Genomic DNA, 22,033 nt, shown 5'->3' with positions numbered 1-22,033 from the left:
GACGACCGGCTGCGGCCTCCGGCTGCCGAGAAGCCAGGTCACAAATCTACGATATAGGAGTGTCCTCTAGCGGCCGTGTCGGGTAATTACAGCCTCTTCGATTCCACGCACACAGCTGGAGCGGCGTGCGGCAGCTGTCAGGACACCGGGATGCGACCCCTTGACGGGCCCTGCCTGCAAGAAGACTGGACCCGACATTTTCCGACACGCTCGACGCCCATGCAGTCTTCGACACTGTACAGATTTTGGTACAACCTCGCAAACAAAACGCATCAGAAAGTTAGGTTTTGGTTTTTTTTTTACCACATTTTAAGTTGGTAAATAGTGTCGCAAACTGAACAAAATCGTTGTGTAGACGCTCTCACCTGTTTAGGCCCATTGGAGGAACCCTGCTCGAGGCGAACACGCCCACCCCCGTTCGGCCAGTGGTTTATTGTACGTTAACAGCGCGTGAGTGGATCTGGCAGGACCCGGGTTAACATCAGCGTGCAGACTTCTTTTTTTTTTTTTTTTCATCCAAAGCACATTTGCCAAGGGCGGGCGGAGCTAAGGAGGCTGAGATGGAGGGATGCTGCTGAATAGCAGGTGGGGACCGACCGCGGATGTTGACGGGATGCACTTCGCCGAGGGAGCAACGGAGGGAGCCGGATAGGAGACGTTCGCCGATGTGAGGAGGGGATTTCACCCCGGGGACGGTTTCCTATTTCTATTCGGGCGCGGAGGTCGCCGATCTGAGCTCCGACGGGCTGCGAAGGGCCCCGGCTCCGGCTCCGCCTGCGTCTGTCGCGTCGCCGCAGGCTGCGACGATGTGATGCTCCATCGCTGGGTCGACGGCCGAAGCCTTTCTCCCCGGGACCTGATATTATGCAGGGAACAAGGGGGACTGGGCGGAAAACAGGGGAACAAAGCACCGGTTTAGGAAACCATTCGCACACTGGCAGGTTAGTGGCTGTTTGTGTGGTGCGACACCGCATGAAATGCGACCGAGCCACGGGGTCGTCGCTGTAACACCACGGCAAACAGCAGCCGTCGTTTGGACAGATTTTTTTGAATTTTTAGCAAGAGTGCACACATCCTTTGCATGTGTCGAAAGTCTAGGCCTCCGCTGTTTGCGAGGTTTGAGTCCATGTTAGTGAGCAGAGCATAATAGATCCGTCCAGGGCTTGTTTATCAGATGGTATCTCACCCAGGTTTCTTTGTTTTTTTTTTAGCTCAAGCTTTTTTACTATCAGCTGGTTAATAATATATGTTGCGGGGCCTGGTAGGATTCGTAGGTTGAGTGTGTGATGTAGAGTGAAAAATATTGCTATGAGTAATCAAATTCTCTCAGCCTAGTAACTCTGCCAAAAATAGATTCTCTATTAAAGGACCGTGGTGTTTCTTTGTGTGTTATGTCACTTCCCTGAAGGGGAAAAGGTCTCATCTGGCGTAAAAATGAGTGAGTGCATGAATATGTGCTCATGCATGCATGCAGCTCTGAACCCGCGTTACGACCCTCCCCCACAGACCGCATCTCTCTCTTAAGCTCTGGACTGAATGCCATAATCCTCTAATTGAAACCTCTTCCAACTATTTTATCCATCCACCCCCCTCCCCCACCTGCAGCATTTGCCAACTATGGTCGACCCCTCGGAGGCCGAGGAGCAGAATAAGTGTAAAGGTCCAAAGCTCGACACACCAGCTGTGGCCACCGAAGACCCTCGACTGCCGGAGGAGGCCGATGGCACAACCACGGAGGAGGATGGGGACGCCGGTTTTGAGACACCACCCACCGGCAGTTCTGAGCCGAGCCCCCGCCACGCTGCATCCCCGGCGGGGCCAGGCACTGCCTCTCAGGGGGCAACACCACAGCAACCACAGACTCAGACAGAGCTGTCGCCCAAGTTGCACCTGGACCTGTACAACTTTGACTCACCGGCTGCGGAGGGTAGCCGCTATGTGCTAACGAGCCCCCGCTCTCTGGAGGCGTGTGCTCGATGTGGGGTCAAGCCCGTGGAACTGCTGCCCCGCCCGCTCACCGACTTCGCCCGGGAGGCTCCCGGACGCTCCATGCGCGTCGCTACAGGGCTGTTCGAAGTCCACGAGAGGGACAGGCACGCCAAACTGAGGCAGTGCAGGGAGGAGAGGGAGAGGATTGTTAGGGAGGAGAAACGAAGGATTCTGCAGGCGACGGTCAATAGCAGTAGCAGTCTATCATCCGCCTCTGCCGACAAAGCCTCTTCTGGATCCAGTCAGTCTCCCAAATCTGGGCCAGCGACCTCCAGCTCCACCCCTGATGTTGGGGCATCCACTAGAGCCACACCATCAGGTCCAACCTCTAAAACAGGTCCAGCTGTTGTCACTAAAGCCCCTGCCCCCACTCCTAATACCTCCCCTAAACCTGCACACGCAGGATCTCCTAAGTCATCAAAAAATGGTTCCACAACCACCGCGCCATCTTCCAAGGGTGGTGCACAAGGAGCTGCCAAGCATCCTTTGGCCTCATCGAATGAACAAGTAAAAACCACATGGCCACTCTCGTCTGGCCCTCCGCCGGTAGTCAGGAAGTCCCCTGGTGGTAAATCTTCAAACACTTTCCCCAGATCAACTCCCAAACTGCCCGCTTTCCCCAGGGCCAATTCCACGTTAACATCATCGGCGTCGAAGCCTGCAGTTCAGAGCTCTGGGACGCCTCCTAACGGTGTAGCCGGAGGACCGTTCTCTCAGCACAACGGACATCTCGGATCGCATTCCAAGGTGAGAGGTAGAAGCCATTCGCTGGAGTCCTTACAGCGAAAGTTGGATCCCATCTGCTCTTCCACCTCCACCACCACGACTACCACTACATGCACCTCATCAGAGTCGGGTGCTTCCTCCTCGTACAGTTGGGATGGCGCGCGAGATCACTGGGCCAAAGTCTCCAGCCCCCGAGCTCGCACTCTGGCTACTTTCAACTCCCTGATGGGCCGCAGCCTCAGCCTCGGTGACCTGAGCCACTCTCCTCAGACGACACAGAAGGTGGAGCGCATAGTGAAGGAGGTGAAACGTCGAGGCCTGAAGGCCGTGTCCGAGCGCGACCGCAAGATTGCAGCTTTGATGCTTGCTAGATACCAGGAGGAAGACATCATGAGTCAGACCCGCTACGTGGCTCACCTTCAGTGGGACAGTGAGCGCAGAATGGAGGAGCTACGGCGAGAGCAGGAGGAAAGAGAGAAGCAGCGTGCAGTGCTTCAGTGCCAGCGAGTGTGGCAGACACAAGTGTCAATACGTCAGCGAAGACTGAGCCAACAGGAGCGAGAATCAGCAGCCGCCAAAATGCGACAGGCTGAGGAGAACGAGGAGCGATGGAGGGAGCTTGCGGAGCAGCAGGAGCGCAGCCGCCTGCTGCGGCTACAGCAGGCGGCACGAGAAGAGAAGCATAAAAAGGTGCTTCAGGAACAAAACCTGAAGGCTCTGGAGGAGGAGAGGGCGGCCATGCTGGAGCAGGAGAGGCTGCTGCTGAAAGAGAAGCTCACCATGGCTGAGCTGAAGAGGCAAGAGAAGGAGCACCAGGCCCAGGAGGAGAGACGGGGTCTGAACAAAGCAGAGAAGAGACGTCACGCCGCCCTGATACAGGAAATAGCCCGCAGAGAGCAAGAGGAGCGGGAGGAGGCCAGGAGGGCAGCAGACGAGAAGCTCAGCCGCTCCCTGGAGAATTACGAACAGATAGTTGAGCGGCGAGGGCAGGAGCTGAAAGAGAAAGCCAAGCGTGAGGAGAAGCAGATCCAGAAAGCACGCAAGACAGCAGAGAAGCGTGAGAAGCAGCAGCAGCAGCTGCTGGAGGCTCGTGTGAAGGAGGCCGAGAAACGAGCCCAGCAGGCGGCTTTAATGGCCGAGGGGAGGGCCAAAGAGAAAGCTCAGCGGGCCGTCCAGAGCCGACAGGAGAAGGAGAGACTCCAGAAGCTCAACAGGCAGCGCGTGGAGGAGGAGGAGAAGCAGAGGCGCCTGGAGCTGCTCCAGTCCATCGAGAGGAAGCTGGAGAAGAGCGAACAGATCTTCCGAGAAAAGAGGGCGGTGCTGGAGAGCGCTCGCTCCGTGGCCCGAGCCTCTTTTCACGTGCGGGACAAAGTGCGGGAGGAGACCAACATGCGTACCTTTGATAAAATGGCCCTGGAAGCACAGCTGAAAGCCAGCCTGGACGAGAAATAGACCCTCGGCTTCGTTGTCTCTCTACTTCTGGTCGTGTGCTTGGCTCCTGCCTTCATTATGGCCCTCATCACTCAACAGCTTTACCCGTCTTCTCATTAACACCCACAGTGTTATTTTTTCTCTACATATCTTTACCCATCAGCTGGTTTGATCACATTTTCACCATTTTATTCCATCAAAGCAAAACAAATCATTTTGTATCATGGAAGCAATGAGACTACAAAGTATATCATCAGCTGTTATAAACGAACAGTAGAGCCTGTGTGGGACATGCAGTAGACTTGATATTAGACGAGAGCGTAGAGAGAGCAGCCTTGTGCAGCGACACAACCCCAACACTCTCTTTCTCCTCACCCTCTGCGCCCTCTGTCTCAGCTACTGGACTGAAAGCTGTGCTGGAATGAACAGAGTCACTGTTTACCAGGGAAGCACAACTCCATGACAACTGCAGAGGCTTTGGGAAAATTAGGCGTAAGACGAAATCCAAAGCAGAACGCAAACGCTTCTAGAAGCCCAAAGCAAATGAGGGATCACTTTGTGCGCACGCTGGGACACGGCTAGATGCAGCACGGGATTAAAGGCCCGGGCTGGACACTCGCACGTAACCGCTGACAACGCAGCGCAGGAGGACCGTGTGCACTCGCCATGTGCTGATGAAGGATCAGAAGACGGATGCTTCTGTGGCAGAGCCATTCTTCTTCCCTCTCATCTTCTTCAAGGACTCCCTCCGTCTCGCGTCCTCACGTCAGATGACAGTAAACAGTGACCTGCTCTGAGAGACAGCCGCCTCTCGACCCCCCCCCCCCCGCAGTCGATCCGCCACCAGCACAGCCACCTGGTGACCGTGCCAAGGTTGACAGGTACGAGCTTTTTATTGCTTTTACAGGTTACGCAGTGCCTTCTGTTCAGAGCTTGCAATTCAAAAAAAAAAAAAAAAAAATCTACTCGTGAGCCGACATGCAAGCCAACAGCAGGCTTTCAAGGCCTCAGGCTGCGCTAATCCTACAATCTCGCAGATTTAAAAAAAAAAGAAAGGGTTATACACTTTTTTTGCCCTCTGATGTAGCTGTTGCCATAGCAACAGAAATCAGGGGGGGGGGCAAGGGGAAGTGAATGACTGGGCAGAGGGAGACTGCGTGGGAATATGAGGGGGCTGCCTGCAGGGAGCTGGCTCTCTGGCCGCTCGTTCTGGCTCTTTCTTCGCCATCTGTTTGTTATATTTACATCTGTGTTAGGCAGAGAAATTACTGCAGCAATCCTTTAAAACCTTCAGCCACAGTCCCCGCGGCACATCTGTGGCCAGGACGTAGACTGGAATGAGCATTTCAGACAGTCCTGTGTCTGATACCTGCCAGAGTGAATTTGAAATGCAGCAGAGGACTCACGGGCTTATGGCACCGACTGAGCCGCGCTGCTCCCAGCGGATAATCAAGGGGGGCGGGTGATGTAAGGGTGGAGGATGAGACGGCAGATTCGTAGGTGCTTGTGGTGCTGACTGAAAAGATGAAGTCGTCAGTCCAGAAAAGGTTCAAAGTTACATTCAGTGGCTTTTACTACGTTACTGCAAGACTGAATCAAAGTCATGACAAGGTTACATGATATTTCTGTGTGAGCCGGGGACACAAGAACTGCAGACAGGTCGAGGGGAGTGACTCAGCACTTTTAGAGAAACTCAGGTACGTGCTTCATGGCTCCCCTGAAAATGTGAGGAAATAGGGCAGACCTTTCCGAATTAGGCTAATGGCAGGCTCAAAACTCTGTCTATTGAAGCAGACGGAGTAATGATAATCCTTACCATCAATTAACCGAATTTAAAAGAAAGATGGGCAGTTAATACAAGAGCGGATTTATCTGAAAATCCTAGAACTCTCTATCTAAGCAGAAGCCTCTTGTCATATATCTTCGTATCTCCAGTCAGCGAAACGTTACTCTGGCTCAGGCTGTTTTACCTATTGTGAAATGTAGTTTTACATTTTGCATTGAGTGGATTGATTCTGCAGTAAACCTTTAAGAGGCTTTGCTTCACCGTCAGCGCTGTGGTTCACTGCTTTCACACTGCTTTTAAATGACACTGGTCATTGGTATCAACACCCATCATATTTATTTATGTATTATAAAAAAACAAAACTGAAATGAATAAAGTTTATATTTAAACAGTAATAGTCAAGTAATAATTCATGAACCATCTTTTACTGTCAAACAAAATTACAGCTCCCCCACAGCCCTTATACGGTAGATGATGTTTTGTAAGATCTGTATCATTTGGGCACAAGTTAGTGAGACACACACACATGATACTAACTCATCTCTTTAAGATTGCAGAGGCTCTGGACAATGATGTAACACTTTATTCTTACCCCCCACTCAGCCTTTGAACCCTTGCGAGATGGTTTATAACACACTGTAATGCAGGTGTAAGCAGATCCCAGGACTTTTCCACGTCTGTGAAACGTGAACGTGAACATTTTTACACAGCTGTAATCATACTTTGTCTTTCTTGTTTTTACGTGCCGCAGGTCCTGGTGACGAACGGGAGCAGGAGATGTAACCCACAGTCCCCCCCCCCGGACAGAACTTTTCTCCCCACACTGAGCTTTGTAAGTGTACAACAAACGAGTCTCTCCTCTGATGGACATGCATCCATATCACAGTTTTTGCATTTACTTTCCACTGGTCACAGTGCCATGTATCGTGCTGCTGAGAAGGGGCAATTGAGAAAGCCAACCCAGATATGAACCTACAGCCTTTGACCTGCACAAATGAAATGACATTTACAAGGTTCAAACACAGCTTTATTAGCATCAAGGCATGCTGTTCAGTCCATTATATGTTCCCTCTTACCTTACCGTGACACGTGGGCTTCTTTTCCGCATCATTTCTGGTGTTAAGTTACCTAACGTTTGTACATTATCGTAATTTGCTTGCTTCCGTGATTTACATTGAGTTGTTTTGTCAAGAACAGATTTTCACATGTAGCAATAATGAAATGGTCATGGATGATATCGGACACATCTGCGAGTTCACTGTTTTCATCAACCCTCTGTTAAAGAAAAAGGACACAGTCTGGGCAAACAGTCAAAGCCAGAAAAATAAAAACACACATTTTTCAAGATGGATTTGCACTGTCTTTGCTATGCGCTAAACACACCGTAAATCTTTTATAGTAGTGCTGTTTTTCCAGCAAATGGTGAAAACACGAGAAACCCGAGGTACAAGGCTACAGACATCACTGTATGGTCTGCCGTGTAGTCTCGTCATGCGTTACAGTGTTTCTCAACGTCAGGTGACCTCGCTACGTCTTATCAGGTGGGGTCCTGAATGTTCAGCGGTGGAAGAAGCGAAAGTTCTGTTTTTGTGTATGTATCAATTTGTAAGACACATTTTCCTGTTGCAGCTGCTCAAGGTGGAGCCCGTTCGAACCACTTTATATACAGTGGTTCCCAACCTAGTGGTCGGGCCCCGCTGACAGGTCCCCAGATCTTATGTAGCTCTCAAGTAATGTGCAAGTACCTCAAAATTATATTCAAGTATATAACTTGAGTAAATGTACTTAGTTACTTTCCACCACTGCAGATGTTCAAGGTGTTATTCAAATATTCAGTAGTGTGAGTAGGAAACCACTGAGGTACATTGGATTTCAGATCACGTTATCCTCACTCTTTGCCAAATCAAATCTGAAGGTTTCTTTAAGCACTTTCACCCAATCGGTTCCAGGAAGTGCAGGACCACAGGAACTGAAAGGCTTTTAACCGTTTTAGTCATTTCCAGTTCAAGAACTTTTCCCAGAGGAACCAGAGACTATGGACTGATGGTCTCAGTCTTTGGGGCTCTTCAGAGGCGATGGAAACACAAACAGGGACTTTTAGTTCCCGTGGTTCTATGGTTCCTGGAACAAACCATTCAGTCCATAAGGGAACAGAGAACAAGTGCTGTTACATACTGTATATAAGGTTTATGATGGGTTTAAGTCAGTGTCTGTCTGCTACACTTTATTTTGACTCTGGCTGGAGAATCCATCAAACTGATCTCAGTGTACATTCATCTACAACATTTTAAAGGTGGGTTTGGGATCAGGATCTCTACATCACTCACTGTGCGAACTGAGGTAAAGCTAAGGACCATATCTCCTCTGTGACCTCGCTCTCTCTCTCTCCCTCTCTACTCTCAGTCCTCTGTTTTGTGCGTGGCGTCCTTGCGAGCGATGATCTTGTACACGCTCTCTCTGAAGCCGCTGTCAGAGGTCAGTCGTCGGGCCGTCTCCCTCAGGTCCTCCATGCTGCCGCCGTCAACGGTGGCTACGGCGAAGGACTTGGAGTGTTTCACTGCGGAGAGACGGTGAAATGTGGAGAACAACAGTTAATGGAGGGCTTAGGACAGGGGCTTCATTGAGTAACAAAGGAATAAATTAACATACTGATGCTGATCAGATCAGATGAATCGCTTAGTCAATCAACAGATAATTCATAGACAGCGTTTCTGATTATTAATTAATTGTTCTAGTCATTTAATGAGCAAAAATGCCAAACTTTCTCTGGTTCCCGCTTCTCAGATGTGACAATGTTTGTCTTTTCTCTGTTTTTATATCATTGTAATTTGAATATTTTTAACTATTGGCTGTTGGTCGGATAAAATAAGTAACTTGAAGACATTTGGAGCCCTATATATTACAAATTGATGACATACTGTGTTAATAACACTCATCTACATACCACAACTGCACCACAATTACTGCTACTATATCCCCGCCAAGAACTAACAATACTACTGCTAGTGCTATTACATCAACTGCTTCTCATGCTAATAATAAGAACCTCTTTTTTTGTTTTTTAAATCAATAACACAGTTCTTACATAAAATTTAACACAACATGCTTTCGATAACAGCAAATGGATCTTGACAGTCACAAACCCTCAGGCAGACCGTTACTTGGTTTTAGAAATGAACAAACATGACTTATACGTAGACTGATACACCATCTAACCATCTAAACTCTGTGCACTGGCAAACGGCTCAACCAGCGTTTTGATGTGGTCCTTGGGAGCACGGCTGGATTCAGCGATTCACATATGAATGTTGCCGGGCTGCGTTTGTCCCGACGGTTACAGCGCGTGAAGTCCAGACTTACACCAGTGGCGTCTGGAGGCTCTCCTCTGGATTCGGCAGCTCTTGATTCTGCGAGCAGCAGCTTTGTGGAGGTACACAGCGTTCTTCATTATCGCTGGAAGCTTCGCCTCGATCTCTGCTGCACAGATACACTCCTCAAAGAAGCCTGGATATAAACAAACACACAGCATATACGCATCATATATACAGGGTGCTCAGTGTCCCTTTACATTTTCATGTAATGCCATACCAGAGAGCCACAAATTTAACCGCCGTCACCCACTGGTTGCTGCTTTTCCTTACTGAAGACATGTTGATATGTCACAGAAGGAAAAACAGATGTAAATAATAAAACGAATGATGGCCGATTCCATGTAGCTGCTTCAGTTTCAGGGTCCTGGTATTGCTCATGCTGGCTCGCTGTCACGCTGTCACGGTTTCCTGGGACACTTGAGTAGAACAGGGCCATTGTTCTTCTTATTAGTAACAGCTGTGCTTTTTCTACTGTGACAGATCCAATTGAGTCAAAATGTTAGTTGTGTTATAACGAGAACAAAACAGACTCTGGTAACAGATATCAACTTGCTGTCGTTCACTGTTACAAAAGAACAGTGAACCGCTATGTTTCAACATTAAAACATCGGGTCCTGATTCAATGACATGTAGAGATAATAAGTGATAATATTAAGTTGACCAGAGTCAATTCTTACAGTGTTTAATTGAGATTATTTCTTGTGAGATAATTTATAGAACATAAAACTCAAAAATCGAAATTTTGTGTTTTATCTTCTCGAACGCTGAAGGATCCCTCACAAAGAACATGAACAAACACACACACACACACGATATATCTATATCATCGTGGACTGATATAGGTCAAGTGTGATATTATATGAAAATAAACATGTGATACACGTTCTATCCAGAGGGAGGCAGTCGCACAGCAGTACAAAGTGACATCAGATCAGATTATACACTGCAAATCTCTGCTGTGTTTAAGTGTGTTTACATGTGAGTAAATATGCTGAAGTAGAAAGATTCGTATTTGACTTGGAGATACTGATAAAAATCTCTACAGGCACCAACTTTACACCCAACTCCATACAATATTCTGGCAGACAAAAATGTGACCCGAATTTTGCCTGACTGTGTAATCCAATTTTCGTCTTCATTCAATTTTACAGCTCCCACTGAACCAAATACAATCTTGCAGCACATACTGGGTCTCCCACATTCAGATAGGAGGGCGTCAGCGAAAGCACTCACTCCTCAGCTGAGTCACATCCCCCTTCATCTTCTCGTCTCTCTCTTTGGTTCGTTCCAGTGAGTTTAGGCCCTTCTCCAGGTCCTGCAGAGCCTCTTCAGCCTGCTTCAGCCTCTTCTCCAGCTCCACCCGCGACTCTATCTCGGCCTGATACACACAATGGAAACACACAATGTTTGTTTTTGTTTAAAAAAAAAAAAAAACTACTCTGGCAAGATGACTTCCAACTAGGTAAGATCAGTATAATGTATCTGTTTGTGGGTACAGTTCAATTATAGGCAGATATCAATCAGTCCACGTTTCCCCTTGCTGATATAGTGGAGAAAAGCTGAGGATATCAGATTAAAACTGTCTCCTGAGGCTTTTGGTATCAGGAAAACCAACTCAGCTAAAGACACGTCACTTTGTCCGGATCTCAATGGACACCTTTAGTGTCAGATGATGAACTGAAAGCAGCTGTACAGGCTTTTCAACGCTCCAAAGAACAATATGCTCGGGGAAACACCGAAAACATAGATTTAAATATGACAAAGCTGAATTTACACTTACAGAATAAATACTGATTGTTGGCTTTAGTCCAAAAATATAATTGATATGAATATTAGCCTGTAGAACCTTGCTGAGAGCGTATTATTTACGGTACCAGCAGGTCCACGTTTGGGTATTTTGCTCATTTTTGTTCCCGTAAGTGTGAATTAGCTCTTCATGCCAGAGAGATTCAGGTCATCAGAGTGATAAAGGAGGAAGACCTGCAGCGAAGCAACTGAAGGTATCATAGACCTGATTTTTTTTTTTTTTTTTTTTAAATCTGAGTGGATGAGCCCATTTGATAACCAAATAATAAAGAAACAACTATCTATTAGTCCCAGCAGGGCCGTGGCTATCCACTGAAGACAGTGAGATCATGTGTTCTGTATTTTTCTGGGAACTCTGGAGGGAATTCTGGTTTTACCTGAGGAGGAGCTTAAATTCTACGATTAAAAACTACCACATGAGGGTATTTTAAAAAGACTACTTTTGGATCAAAAGGCTTGAAAAGCGCTGAAGGATCTCTCCGTCGACCTGTAGTGTAAAAGACTTTAATTTCGCCAGTTCCACGACCCTGGTTTTGGGGACGATGGCTCACTTGCATGAACGATCATTATTGTTGTTGTTGTTGTTGACTGTAATGCATGTAAACGTCGCCCATTACCAGCTGTCATTACAGTAAAAGTTTGTAAAGCAAATTACAAAGTATGGTGACCAAATCCCTTCAGTCATTTTTAAAAGGCTTGCGGTGGCTCATTAAACCTCTGCGCAGGTGGCGAGTCAAAGACCTCTCGGACTAAGAAGTATAAAAAAAGGTGTAATTAGTCCTGCCCTATCGGTTGGAACCAGCTAACGTAAGAGTCGGGGAGATGTCAGACGGAACTGACAGGAGGTCCAATCAACCTAAACAAGGGGAATCATCTCCAAAGGGCCTTTAAGTCAAATACAGCAGCAGTCACACAGCGGTTACAGGTCGGGCCCCATAAAGTTTCTGTATGTATACGTACATACGATCAAAGACACTGAATGAAAACTCTGTTGGGCGTGAGTAATTTCACGTAGAGGTTGAAACTGAACTAGATGACCTAAACAGGCCCGTTTAACCCATTTCAATTTGATGAGCTTGGGTTTCATCATTTGACCGTACGCTTTTACTTTACATCTTTAAAGACGTACCCCACGGCAGCGGATTAAGGTGCTGACCTCGGAACCGGCCTTTGAGCAGCGTTCAGTTGCTCCGGAGCGAGAGCAGCGGAGTCGTGCTGTGTTACCTTGAGCTCGGCTTCGGTCTGCCGCTTGTCCACGGTGAGCTGGGAGAGAGACTGCTGCAGTGTCCGGGCCTGAGACGAGTAATACTCCCTCTCCTGCTGCAGGACCTTGGCCCGCTGCTCGTTCTCCCTGAGCCTGAACGACAACATGCATGGAGAACATCATGCATCGTCCGTCTCCCAGTGGAAATGTCTACAATTTTGGATGATTTTAATGTTGAATTCCTTTTTAAACCCTTTTAAAAAAGCCCACAAGATCAAACTCATGCCGTTGTGTTGCAGAAATTTTCAGACATCATCGTTTCTGTCAAAGTTGCCCTTCGCAGGCAGGACGAAATAGATTGGCGCCATGCTGTGCTCACTGAGCTCTAAAGGACACAGATGATGAATGCACACACACACAAACACACACACACACCTGTGGTGTCATTTCAAGGTTAAAACAGGAACCACAGAACTCTATCTCAAAGCGACCAGTTGTCTGTGTACATAACATCGGACATTTTGCATTTGTGAGACACCTAAAGGAATAGTTTTGGGAAAACACTTAGCTTTCTGTCAATACAGTGAAACAGAATTTACCACAATGAGATATAGCATGTTAATTAGTGAGCTTTAGAGGATTTTGTTTTTCTTTGGTCAAAGCCAGGCCAAGTCTTTTCCCCCCGTTTCCAGTCTTCATGCTAAGCTAAGCTAACAGGCTGCTGACTGTAGCTTCATGTTTAACGGACAGACATGTGAGAGGTATCGATCTTCTGATTCAACTCTCTGCCAGAAAGCCAATAGGCATATTTCCCAAAATGTCTAACTATTGCTTTATGTTTAATTTCATTTCATGTTTCTTTATTGGTTTGAGTGTCCATGATGTTTGAAACATCTTTTATTGATTCTTAAGCCAACTTAAGCCGAATGTCTGCCAGTTGAGTTACAATCTTCACTTCATTCTTCTGTTGTTCTTTTGTGAACATAATGAGATACAGCAGACAAACTTCCATGTTGTACGGACAATAAAACCGCGTTATAATCTATTCCGTTTGTTATAGTTTGATATATTCTTTCATCGCGATATGACTGAAAGTGCAAAAATCTGATTTACAGAGCGACAACTATCTAAAATTCATCCCAAGTTGAGACATGAAACATATGTGAATGTCATTCATTTATATAATAGTTTGCACACTGTGCTGTTGTATCTTTGCATTATATTGTTGAGTGGAAAACATGTTTTTATACTAAATTCATTGTTACTGCATCATTGAATAAACATGTTTCCAATAGAAATAAGTGTAAACTACAACTCAACTGCCTCGAGAAGTATCATAGCATTGAGTCAACATGCAAAGTTATTCTATATGATTATGCTGCATTTTGTCCACACGACCCAGCTGTGTCTGTCACTGGAAACTGAAGACAGAGCTCACGGACACATAACGTGGTGAGTCGTTTATTTCCGTGATCGCAGCAGAACATTAGTGCTGCCTTGTCAATAACAGCTGCCTGTAATATTCCACTTACTGGTGCTGATTACCAGGCCGGCTGTTTAGGGATCGATGCACATTTCCACTGGCAGCTACATCCTCTGCGCCATTAGCATAGAGGTTCCCCTGGAAGGGCCCGAGCGTTTGGATGCCAAAACCCAATCGCATTCTAGATCTCGAATGTACAGTATTACTCTGCATTCTTACTAGATAATCATGTGGAGCAGGATTACTGGGATCTTGTTGGACAAAGGGTAATCGGAGTTTCTCATTGGACCAGGACAATTATACAGTATGTATATTAACACAGTCAGAAAGTCTTCAGGAACTCAAGTAAACAGCTGTGTTTTTATCTTGATGATGATGTACTAAATTAAAATATTTCAAATTATTATTTTTTTAAACCTGCAACGAACCATGTAACCTATGATATAATTTGAGGAATAAAAAAAACACAGTATGTTGACTACTGAGTACAACAGTGCTGTGCAAGTAATCCCAGTCTGATGTACGGACATCGGTTTGTTTCTGAGGTCTAAACTAAAGCCGAAACTAAAACTCGACTCACTTCTCGTCAGCCTGCTCCTTCTCCTTCAGCAGGACCTTCATCTGCTCCTCAATGTGTCGCAGGTCCTGCAGCAGCTCTCCGTCCCCGAGCTCCTCGCCGTCCTCAGGGTTCCTGCACGTCGCCTCCGAGCTCTCCTCCGCCGCGGCCGCCTCCTCCGCCGCCTCCTTCTCCTCCTGCTCCTTCGCCCCCAGCAGCTCAAGGGTTCGCTGCTTCTCCTGCGAGAGCTCCTGAGGGACAGAGCAAGGGATTCAGGTCCCGCTGAATTGTCTCAGTCTAGAATGGGGAGCATAGTGCTGCGTATTGCAAGTATAATGTCATAACATCTCGTGTTTAATTAATGACATTAACGGGAAGTTGAGTTAAAATCTTAACTCAAGGTCCACTTCCTGGCTTTGCTGTTGAATTTGCCGGAAAAGGCCAGAATGTAAATGGACCCTCGAGTTGTTTTTTTTGTTTGTTTTTTTGTCAAATTAAAAGGAAGGTTTAAAGTTCTTAAAATTTAGCCCTTTACTCTGATCACAAATGTTTGTTTCCATACATTTTCATTTCTTTTCAACTAAAATCCAAATCTGTGAATGCATGAGAGATTGATTTAGAATTTTAGTTTTACTATCAACAGTATACACATACTGCGAGATCATTTATTACATTTGTAAAAACTAAATTTTATAAAGAAAAAAAAGGTTTCTGTCTGAGGACAATTAGGCAAAAACCTGAAGAAAAACCTATCTGGGATTAATCTTAATATTCTGACTTTTAAAAAAGTCATTATTCTTTGCATTAAAAGAACAGTTTTGGGGAAATATTCTCTTTTTCGCTGAGAGTTAGATAAGAAGATCCACTGAGCTCTCATGTCTGTCTGTTAGATATGATAAATATTGGCATAGGGACTGGAAACAGGAGGAAACAGCTGACCTGGCTCTGTCCAAAGGTAACAAAATCCTCACTAATTAACATGTTATATCTTGTTTTTACAATCTGTACAAAAATTAGTTAAAAAAAAAAAAAAAGTGTCTCATTCAACGTCTGGCGAGGGAGAAAATAGCATTTTCCCAAAATGTCAAACTATTTCGTTAATTCTTGATTTTTGTTTATAATCTCAGAGTTCAGATTTTTTTTTTCTCAGTTCTTTCTGACTGAAGTTGTTTCACCTTGGCGATAATCCCAGAATTTCATCAATGTCCAATTTGTTATATCAGCCGGGTAACTGGAACATCAATTTTAAAGGGCTCATATCAGCAGCTGTAACATTACATGAATCAAGCACCGGTGTCCTTCCCAACTCGTCGTGGAGGAGTATCTGCGCATGAGCGGACAAAGAGCTTCTGCGCGACCTTACGTACCTCGATGGATTTCTGCAGCATGACCGTTAAGGTGCTCAGTTCCTCTTTTTCACTCTCGACACCTTTCAGGGACTGAGCTGTGCCGTCCAGGTCTCTGCCATCAGCACCCAACAGAAAACAAATCACGTGGATTTACAGGCTGCTACACTAGGATCAGTGCTGGCAAACATAAACAGACAAGAGCTGAGTTTTTACAGTTTAATTTGCTCCTGTTCTGCCTTCAGCTCCAGCAGCACCTCCTCAAACTTCATTTTCTCCTCCTCCAGAACCTGGTTCAGACGCTCCAACTCCTAAACACACACACACACACACAACTGTTACAGTGCATATGTAGGAACATTTTACTGATTATTAAAATGAAGAATCATACTCGTTGTTATTGCAGAGCCCCATAACTGAATGATGAACTAAAATATTAGTTGGCAGAAAGAAAAAAAAAAAAGATCTGCTTTACAAGAGCAGTGTGAGGGATCTTGTATTTTAATACCTAAATATTAAAAGGTAAAAGATTCAGTGACAACGTACGAATAGAACTGAAACAGTGAATCGATGAATCAACTGGCTGACTGACAGAGAATTATTTGGAACAATTTGGATGGTCGATTAAATTTAAAGTACATTTAAATCATTTTTCGAACAAATTTTCACTTCCAAACTTTTCAAAACTCCATTTTCAGCCTCTCAAATGGCAAGATTTGCTGCCTTTCTCTGTTTTATATCAATTTAAACTGAACGTCTGGGTTTTGCTGCTTGGGCAGAACAAAATCAAGAAAAGTAATCAATGATAATAATAATTGCAGCCAAAAGTTAATGACTATCTGAATGATGATTTGAGTTCAACATACAAGTTCTAATCTTTTTGTTCCATGCTCAAAAATCTCTCTCAACAACTAAAACATGTCTCACCTCTCTCTGTGCCCTCTGATGACTAAGCTCCTCAGTCTCTTCCATCAGTTTATCTGGTGGAAAAAAAACAAAAACAAAAAAAGCATTTCACAGAACCTGCTGTTGTTAGAGAGCTCATTTATTCTGGCGACGCTCCCCAGTGTTTACCCAGATACTCTTGCTTCTCCTTAGCCAGCTGCAGCCCCTGAGCCTCCAGACTCTCGATCATGGCCTCCCCCAGCTGGGCGTTCTTCCACGTGCTGTGGGTCCAACACATTCATTTCAACAAAACCAAGGGGTGATTGGCGGAGCTAGAACATCATGCAAGTAACTGCCCCCCATTATTTTTGCAAGGCTGCAGCTTATGGAGGGAGGGAGCAGTCTCTCAAGAAATTCCCCAAAACGCTCCTGCCTTGGCTGTTACAGAACCGACACGGTTACACGCTACACAGTGTGCTACCGCGACAGTTTTGTTCGCATCAGGCCTATAGCTGCCACATATACTACTTAAAGTCTCTGTGTACGATTTGAACACGGATGACTTTGGCAAGACTCACACTGCTTAATTTTCTGCAAAGAAAGAACCCATCACACCAGAATGGTGCGGTGTGGTATAAGAGTTATCTCCTGTGCCGTATGTGTGATCGGCTTCAGAAGAGCAGCATTTGAAAGGAGAACGCGTGTCATCGAACACTCACACTTTCCCTGACTCCTGGAGCATCTCCATCCACTGGACCTGCTCCTCCGCAGACTCAGCAGCCAGGACTATGGTCCCCTTGGGGACAGATATACAACATTTTACATCAGCATCTTGTCAGTAACGGGCTGTGAAATAGACAGTGGATTTCTATCTTTGGGCGAGAGAAAGAAAGTAAAAGGGGAAGTAACTCGGTCGTGTCCCAGTGTGCCGTTAAATTCCCTCCATTTGTGTGTCCCATTTGTGGCAGGACTAAGCTGATTCCTCACATTATTACAGTTATAAAAGTACAATTTAGGAAGGGCCATTTCAGCTTGGCTCTACAGGACTATTGCCTCTGAGCTGTCATGAACTCACTCATGTCTTTGGATTCATTTTACGTTGCCTTTTCTTTGCATACATTCGGTGTTAAATGTTGTCTGTCTGCAACTTTATGCCCACACCTGTCTTAAAAATGATATTTTAAACCTCTGCAAGGCTGAGAAATGTTCGAGGAGGCCATGTTCTTACAGTGAAATCTTCCAGGTTGATGACGATGGCAAAGGGCATCCCCAAGTCTTCATTAGCAGACACCACACATCCTCCCAAAGGAATAACTCCCTGAGACAGAAAACACGTCACACTGTTGTATACTGTGGTGATATTGTTGGTATGTTTCTGGATAATTACCGCAGGTACAATCTTTCTGTTTATAATGGCTAAAAGTTTGAAAAACACATAATTCTTCACCTAAATTTCCCGACGTGCAGACAGGCGTCAAGTTAAGAAAACAACCACAACTGGTTCACCAGAGAAGATGCGGCCGCTCACCTTGGGGTGGATGTTGAAGTACCTGTTGGTCTCGAAGTTTCTCTTCTCGCTCTCCGCATAGTAGAGCAAGAAGCTGTCTTTGATGATGAAGAATCTTGGTACCGGGGAAGACAACAAAGCAGCAGTGAGTCAGTCCTGCGGGGCTGAAAGGCACCAACGTCTGCTGATGTTCTCAATACAAATCCGATGAGAAGATAACCTGTATGATAATTCGCTGCCGCAGTGAGTACACCAAAGTCCACCTTAGTCTGCTTTTTTGCTCTGAGCGTCTGATTTTTTTTATTTTTTTTTTTTTATTCTGAACCCACTGACACACAGTTTTAGTCTCTTTAGTAGCTTTAAGGGGTTTTGAATCATCTTATTCTGTGGCTTTGAACAATGTTCCCGGTAGCAGCTGACCCGTCTGTGTGCTGCTTCTTGTCGAGGGGTTGAATAACAAGTGACCCGCACGGTTCATCCTGTGAAAAAGCTGCTTTTTGTTCTTTATCTACTGCTACGGTTGCATGTTGTGCTCTACATGACGGTGGCTTTTTCACGCAGAGGGCAGAGGAAGCCACCGTCTAAATGCACGTTACAGTAACAACCAACCGTAACGTTTAATGAAACGAGACAGAGCCTCACCCATATATTGGCCAGTATTTGGTTATGGCAGATATCGTTTTCACAGGCCGAGTCATGCGCTTCACGTCGACCGAACCGGTCTTTTATGTGCGAAATTAATTCCGGTCCTTAAATATGCCGCTATGTTTTGACTGAGGTCACTCGAATCTGCATTTCATCACACTTGTTGGCAAATTTGGGTAAAACAGCTGTGATAGCAACAAAAGGCACTAAATCACCGAGCCTGACCGTCTCCACTTTGGCACCGAAAACCCAATGAGCAAATTCAAAGTCTTTTGACCTTGATGACACAAGCAAACGGGAAAGGTAACACAGAGCGCGCTGCAAATGGACTCTCTGGATCCACTGTGTTTTTTCGTTTTAACTGTTATGTAAACTAAGAGCATTATCCTGACATAAGGTACCAATCCAGGCATTTTAGCATCCAAATATACACTCCTGTCTGGGTATACTGACGCTGGGATGTGAAAACGACTGTGGGTAAGAATATCCTGTCGTTATATAAAGCAATCCTCTAATACACAACATGTCAACAGTTGGGTTTTAAAATACCAGATTTCCAGTTTGGGGGGGAAAAGATGTTTATCATTCAACACCAGAGATCCAGTCAGCCATGGCTACAAGTTTTATCAACTGTTTCCATCAGGAACTTAAGGTACTGCCGTAAACTTCTGTGATTCGTGACATTGTTCTTTGAGCAAAATCACTACAGATGTTTCCAACTACGGCTATAAAGCAAATTAAATTGTTCTGCTCTCTAGACAGTGGAAAAAGGATTTTTCCTACGTGTCGTGTCAAAGAATAGTCAATTTAGGTTTTCTGAACTCTTGTCAAACATATTGCAGAACATAATAGCCTTTTGTTTGCTCTTTAACACTTATTGGTAGAAAAAGCCAACCAGCTACTGAGAATGATCAGCATTTTGTTGCCGTCAGAGGGAAGACTTCAACCTCCAAAAGGGCAACTTTTTACGAACTAAAGAAAAATCTGATTTCCTCCAGGCTTACCCTGATCTTCATCCACAAGCTTTTGAAAAGGTTTTATAAGCTCTATGAAGGCAGAATTTTATCCCCACCAACAGAAATGACCATATGATGCTCGTCATGAAGTTGCGAGATAAAAATGACCTTAGACAGAGGGCACATCTCAGCCTCACCTGCGGGACCATTTGGCCGACGGCCGTCCGAAGGGCCTCTTCCACAGCACGCCGTGCAGCTGCACTTTGGTGCTGAAGTCCAGCGCTTCAGAGTCCGACTGCTCCATGGACGTCCAGGGCGAGAACAGAGTGTTTCTGGACGACGATGAGAACATCCTCTCTGGATTCCCTCGCCCTGGGAGGTGGTGCCAAAAAAAAAAAAAAAAAAAAAAACCCCCAAAAAAATTATCAATAGATTAAAAAAAAAAAAATACAGTCAGTCAATAACAATTAGCCAAGTATCACCCGATAACAGACACACATAGAAGTGCATGTACAGCTGCAGGGACGGCTTCAGTACAAAGCAGGAAAAGCAGTGAACAAATTCCAATAACTCAGCAGGGTGGAATGATGCAGCTGCCAATACGTTCATCAGCTGGAAGCAGACTGACTGCAAAGTACAGCAGAGATGAAATCAGGGATGACGGAGAGAAAGTGGCTGGGCGGCGATGGGGGAGGGAAGGAAGCTTTAGGACTGAGTTGCTAAGTCTGAACCCGGGTCAGTACATTCCAGCCAGTAAAAGCCGTTACTCAGATTACTGTACTCGCAGAACGCAGCAGTCTCCAGCTCTTGGCAGGTATGAACTCTCCGGTCCCTCCGTCCGGCCGTAGTGAATCAGGAGAACATATGCGGCAGAGGCGTGGCTGCGCCACTCTCTAGTAAAGAGGATGGAGAGTCCGAGTGGCTGACGTGCAGCTTTGGCATCGTGTGCATCAGATCAATTTACAGAACATGTGTCGGAGTGGATGGACAGCAGATTAGAAAGATATTAACAGCTCAGCCTCAACAGAGAAGTGCATGAGCGTGCAGGCATTTTTTTTTTTTTTCCGGTTTGCATGAGTAAAATATCCTGTCAGGGTAGAAAAAGCCTCTGAAATTAAATGTTTAAACATTTAATCCAAGAGAAAAGTTGCATAATTTATTTAGAAATGTGACGAAAAGTAACATTAACACTCTATAAATTCTTACCTTGATGAATACAAGACAAATACTTCATATGTGGGAAGAACTGCTGTCAATAAACCAACATAAAGTGCATTAAAACCACAGCTGATGATGTTAAGGCTTAGCTCCTTCTTTCGAAATCTGGGGAAAACGCTAACACAGACATGTTACCGAGCTGCTGCATTTCTGACCGTACACGTGCTTAAATCATCACAATATACCCCGGCATTTTCACCAGTTAAAAAAACTTTAATTTAGTCGTCATAAAACACATTGCTTTACAACTGAACTCCACAATCAAAAACATGGAAATAAGGCGAGACTCAAGTCTGGAATGACAGAAAAATAAAAAATAAAATAAAAGACACACCTACCCCAACCGAAACTAATACAAACATGAACCTGATCCTAAAACTCTCCCGACTGAGAGTGAAACCTCCAAACAGCCCCAATATGTGCCATCATCCCTCTCTCTTTTTGTTTGTACGCAGGAATAGGTCCAGTTAACACTCACTAGTTAAACTACCGTACAGTTTAAAGAGCTTCTGAAGAACACTTTCTTATTTATAGACATGATCAAAGATGTTACATACAGGCATTGTGAAAATGATGTGAATGTGAGTAGTAACTGCATTTTAAAAATATTCCGACGAAACACTACGGACTTCATTATAATGGGCCAAACAACCACTACGAATCTTAAGAGTTAGGCCAGTTTTGAGTATTTGACCTGACACACATTGCAAATTTTGCTCTGGGCAGGTTTACATCATTTTAATTTGAAGGACAGGTAGTCCAGTATTTTGACTGGTCAGGATCTGAGGATGCACCTTTAAACTCATTCGATAAAAACACCTTTACCTATATCAGTAAACACGGTGATATATGTTCACAAACCAGTCTAAACATTATTCCTGTCCCGAAACATAAACTAAACTGTACGAACCCTGTCACTGTGAAAACCACGTATCACCAAAAACATGAACTTTTCTGGAGCGAAGGAAAACAGCCCTGTTTCAACTTTTCTGATACCCTTTTTTCCAGATATTCCAATGGGTTTTATTTATTTAGTTGGTAAGTCTATGAAGTAAATTAACAGCCCCTGAAAATATTGTTTTTGCCGACCTCCCGTACTGGAACTTCCCACCTTGCTGCAGCGA

At 45.2% G+C, this 22,033-nt stretch overlaps 2 protein-coding genes across 2 annotated transcripts; one reads left to right on the top strand and one right to left on the bottom strand.

Annotated features, from left to right (window-relative positions):
• The first annotated feature begins 813 nt into the window (after nucleotides 1-813).
• Nucleotides 814-4,815, top strand: ccdc177 (coiled-coil domain containing 177). Its single transcript, XM_040137790.1, has 2 exons — nucleotides 814-941; nucleotides 1,606-4,815. Exon 2 carries the CDS (start codon nucleotides 1,618-1,620, stop codon nucleotides 4,165-4,167), a length of 2,550 nt encoding a protein of 849 aa, XP_039993724.1. The 5' UTR covers nucleotides 814-941; nucleotides 1,606-1,617; the 3' UTR covers nucleotides 4,168-4,815.
• Nucleotides 4,816-8,122: 3,307 nt separating this feature from the next.
• Nucleotides 8,123-20,043, bottom strand: plekhd1 (pleckstrin homology domain containing, family D (with coiled-coil domains) member 1). Its single transcript, XM_040137857.1, has 13 exons — nucleotides 19,889-20,043; nucleotides 18,112-18,205; nucleotides 17,812-17,901; nucleotides 17,303-17,379; nucleotides 16,773-16,864; nucleotides 16,626-16,678; nucleotides 15,915-16,009; nucleotides 15,720-15,813; nucleotides 14,377-14,603; nucleotides 12,334-12,466; nucleotides 10,537-10,681; nucleotides 9,293-9,436; nucleotides 8,123-8,489 (listed from the first exon to the last, which is right to left on the bottom strand). Exons 1-13 carry the CDS (start codon nucleotides 20,041-20,043, stop codon nucleotides 8,332-8,334), a joined length of 1,557 nt encoding a protein of 518 aa, XP_039993791.1. The 3' UTR covers nucleotides 8,123-8,331.
• Between the last annotated feature and the right edge of the window lie 1,990 nt (nucleotides 20,044-22,033).

This window comes from Xiphias gladius, chromosome 10, assembly GCF_016859285.1.
Source record: "Xiphias gladius isolate SHS-SW01 ecotype Sanya breed wild chromosome 10, ASM1685928v1, whole genome shotgun sequence".
Classification (NCBI taxonomy): Eukaryota; Metazoa; Chordata; class Actinopteri; order Istiophoriformes; family Xiphiidae; genus Xiphias; species Xiphias gladius.
This window is presented reverse-complemented; position numbering and strand designations above follow the sequence as displayed.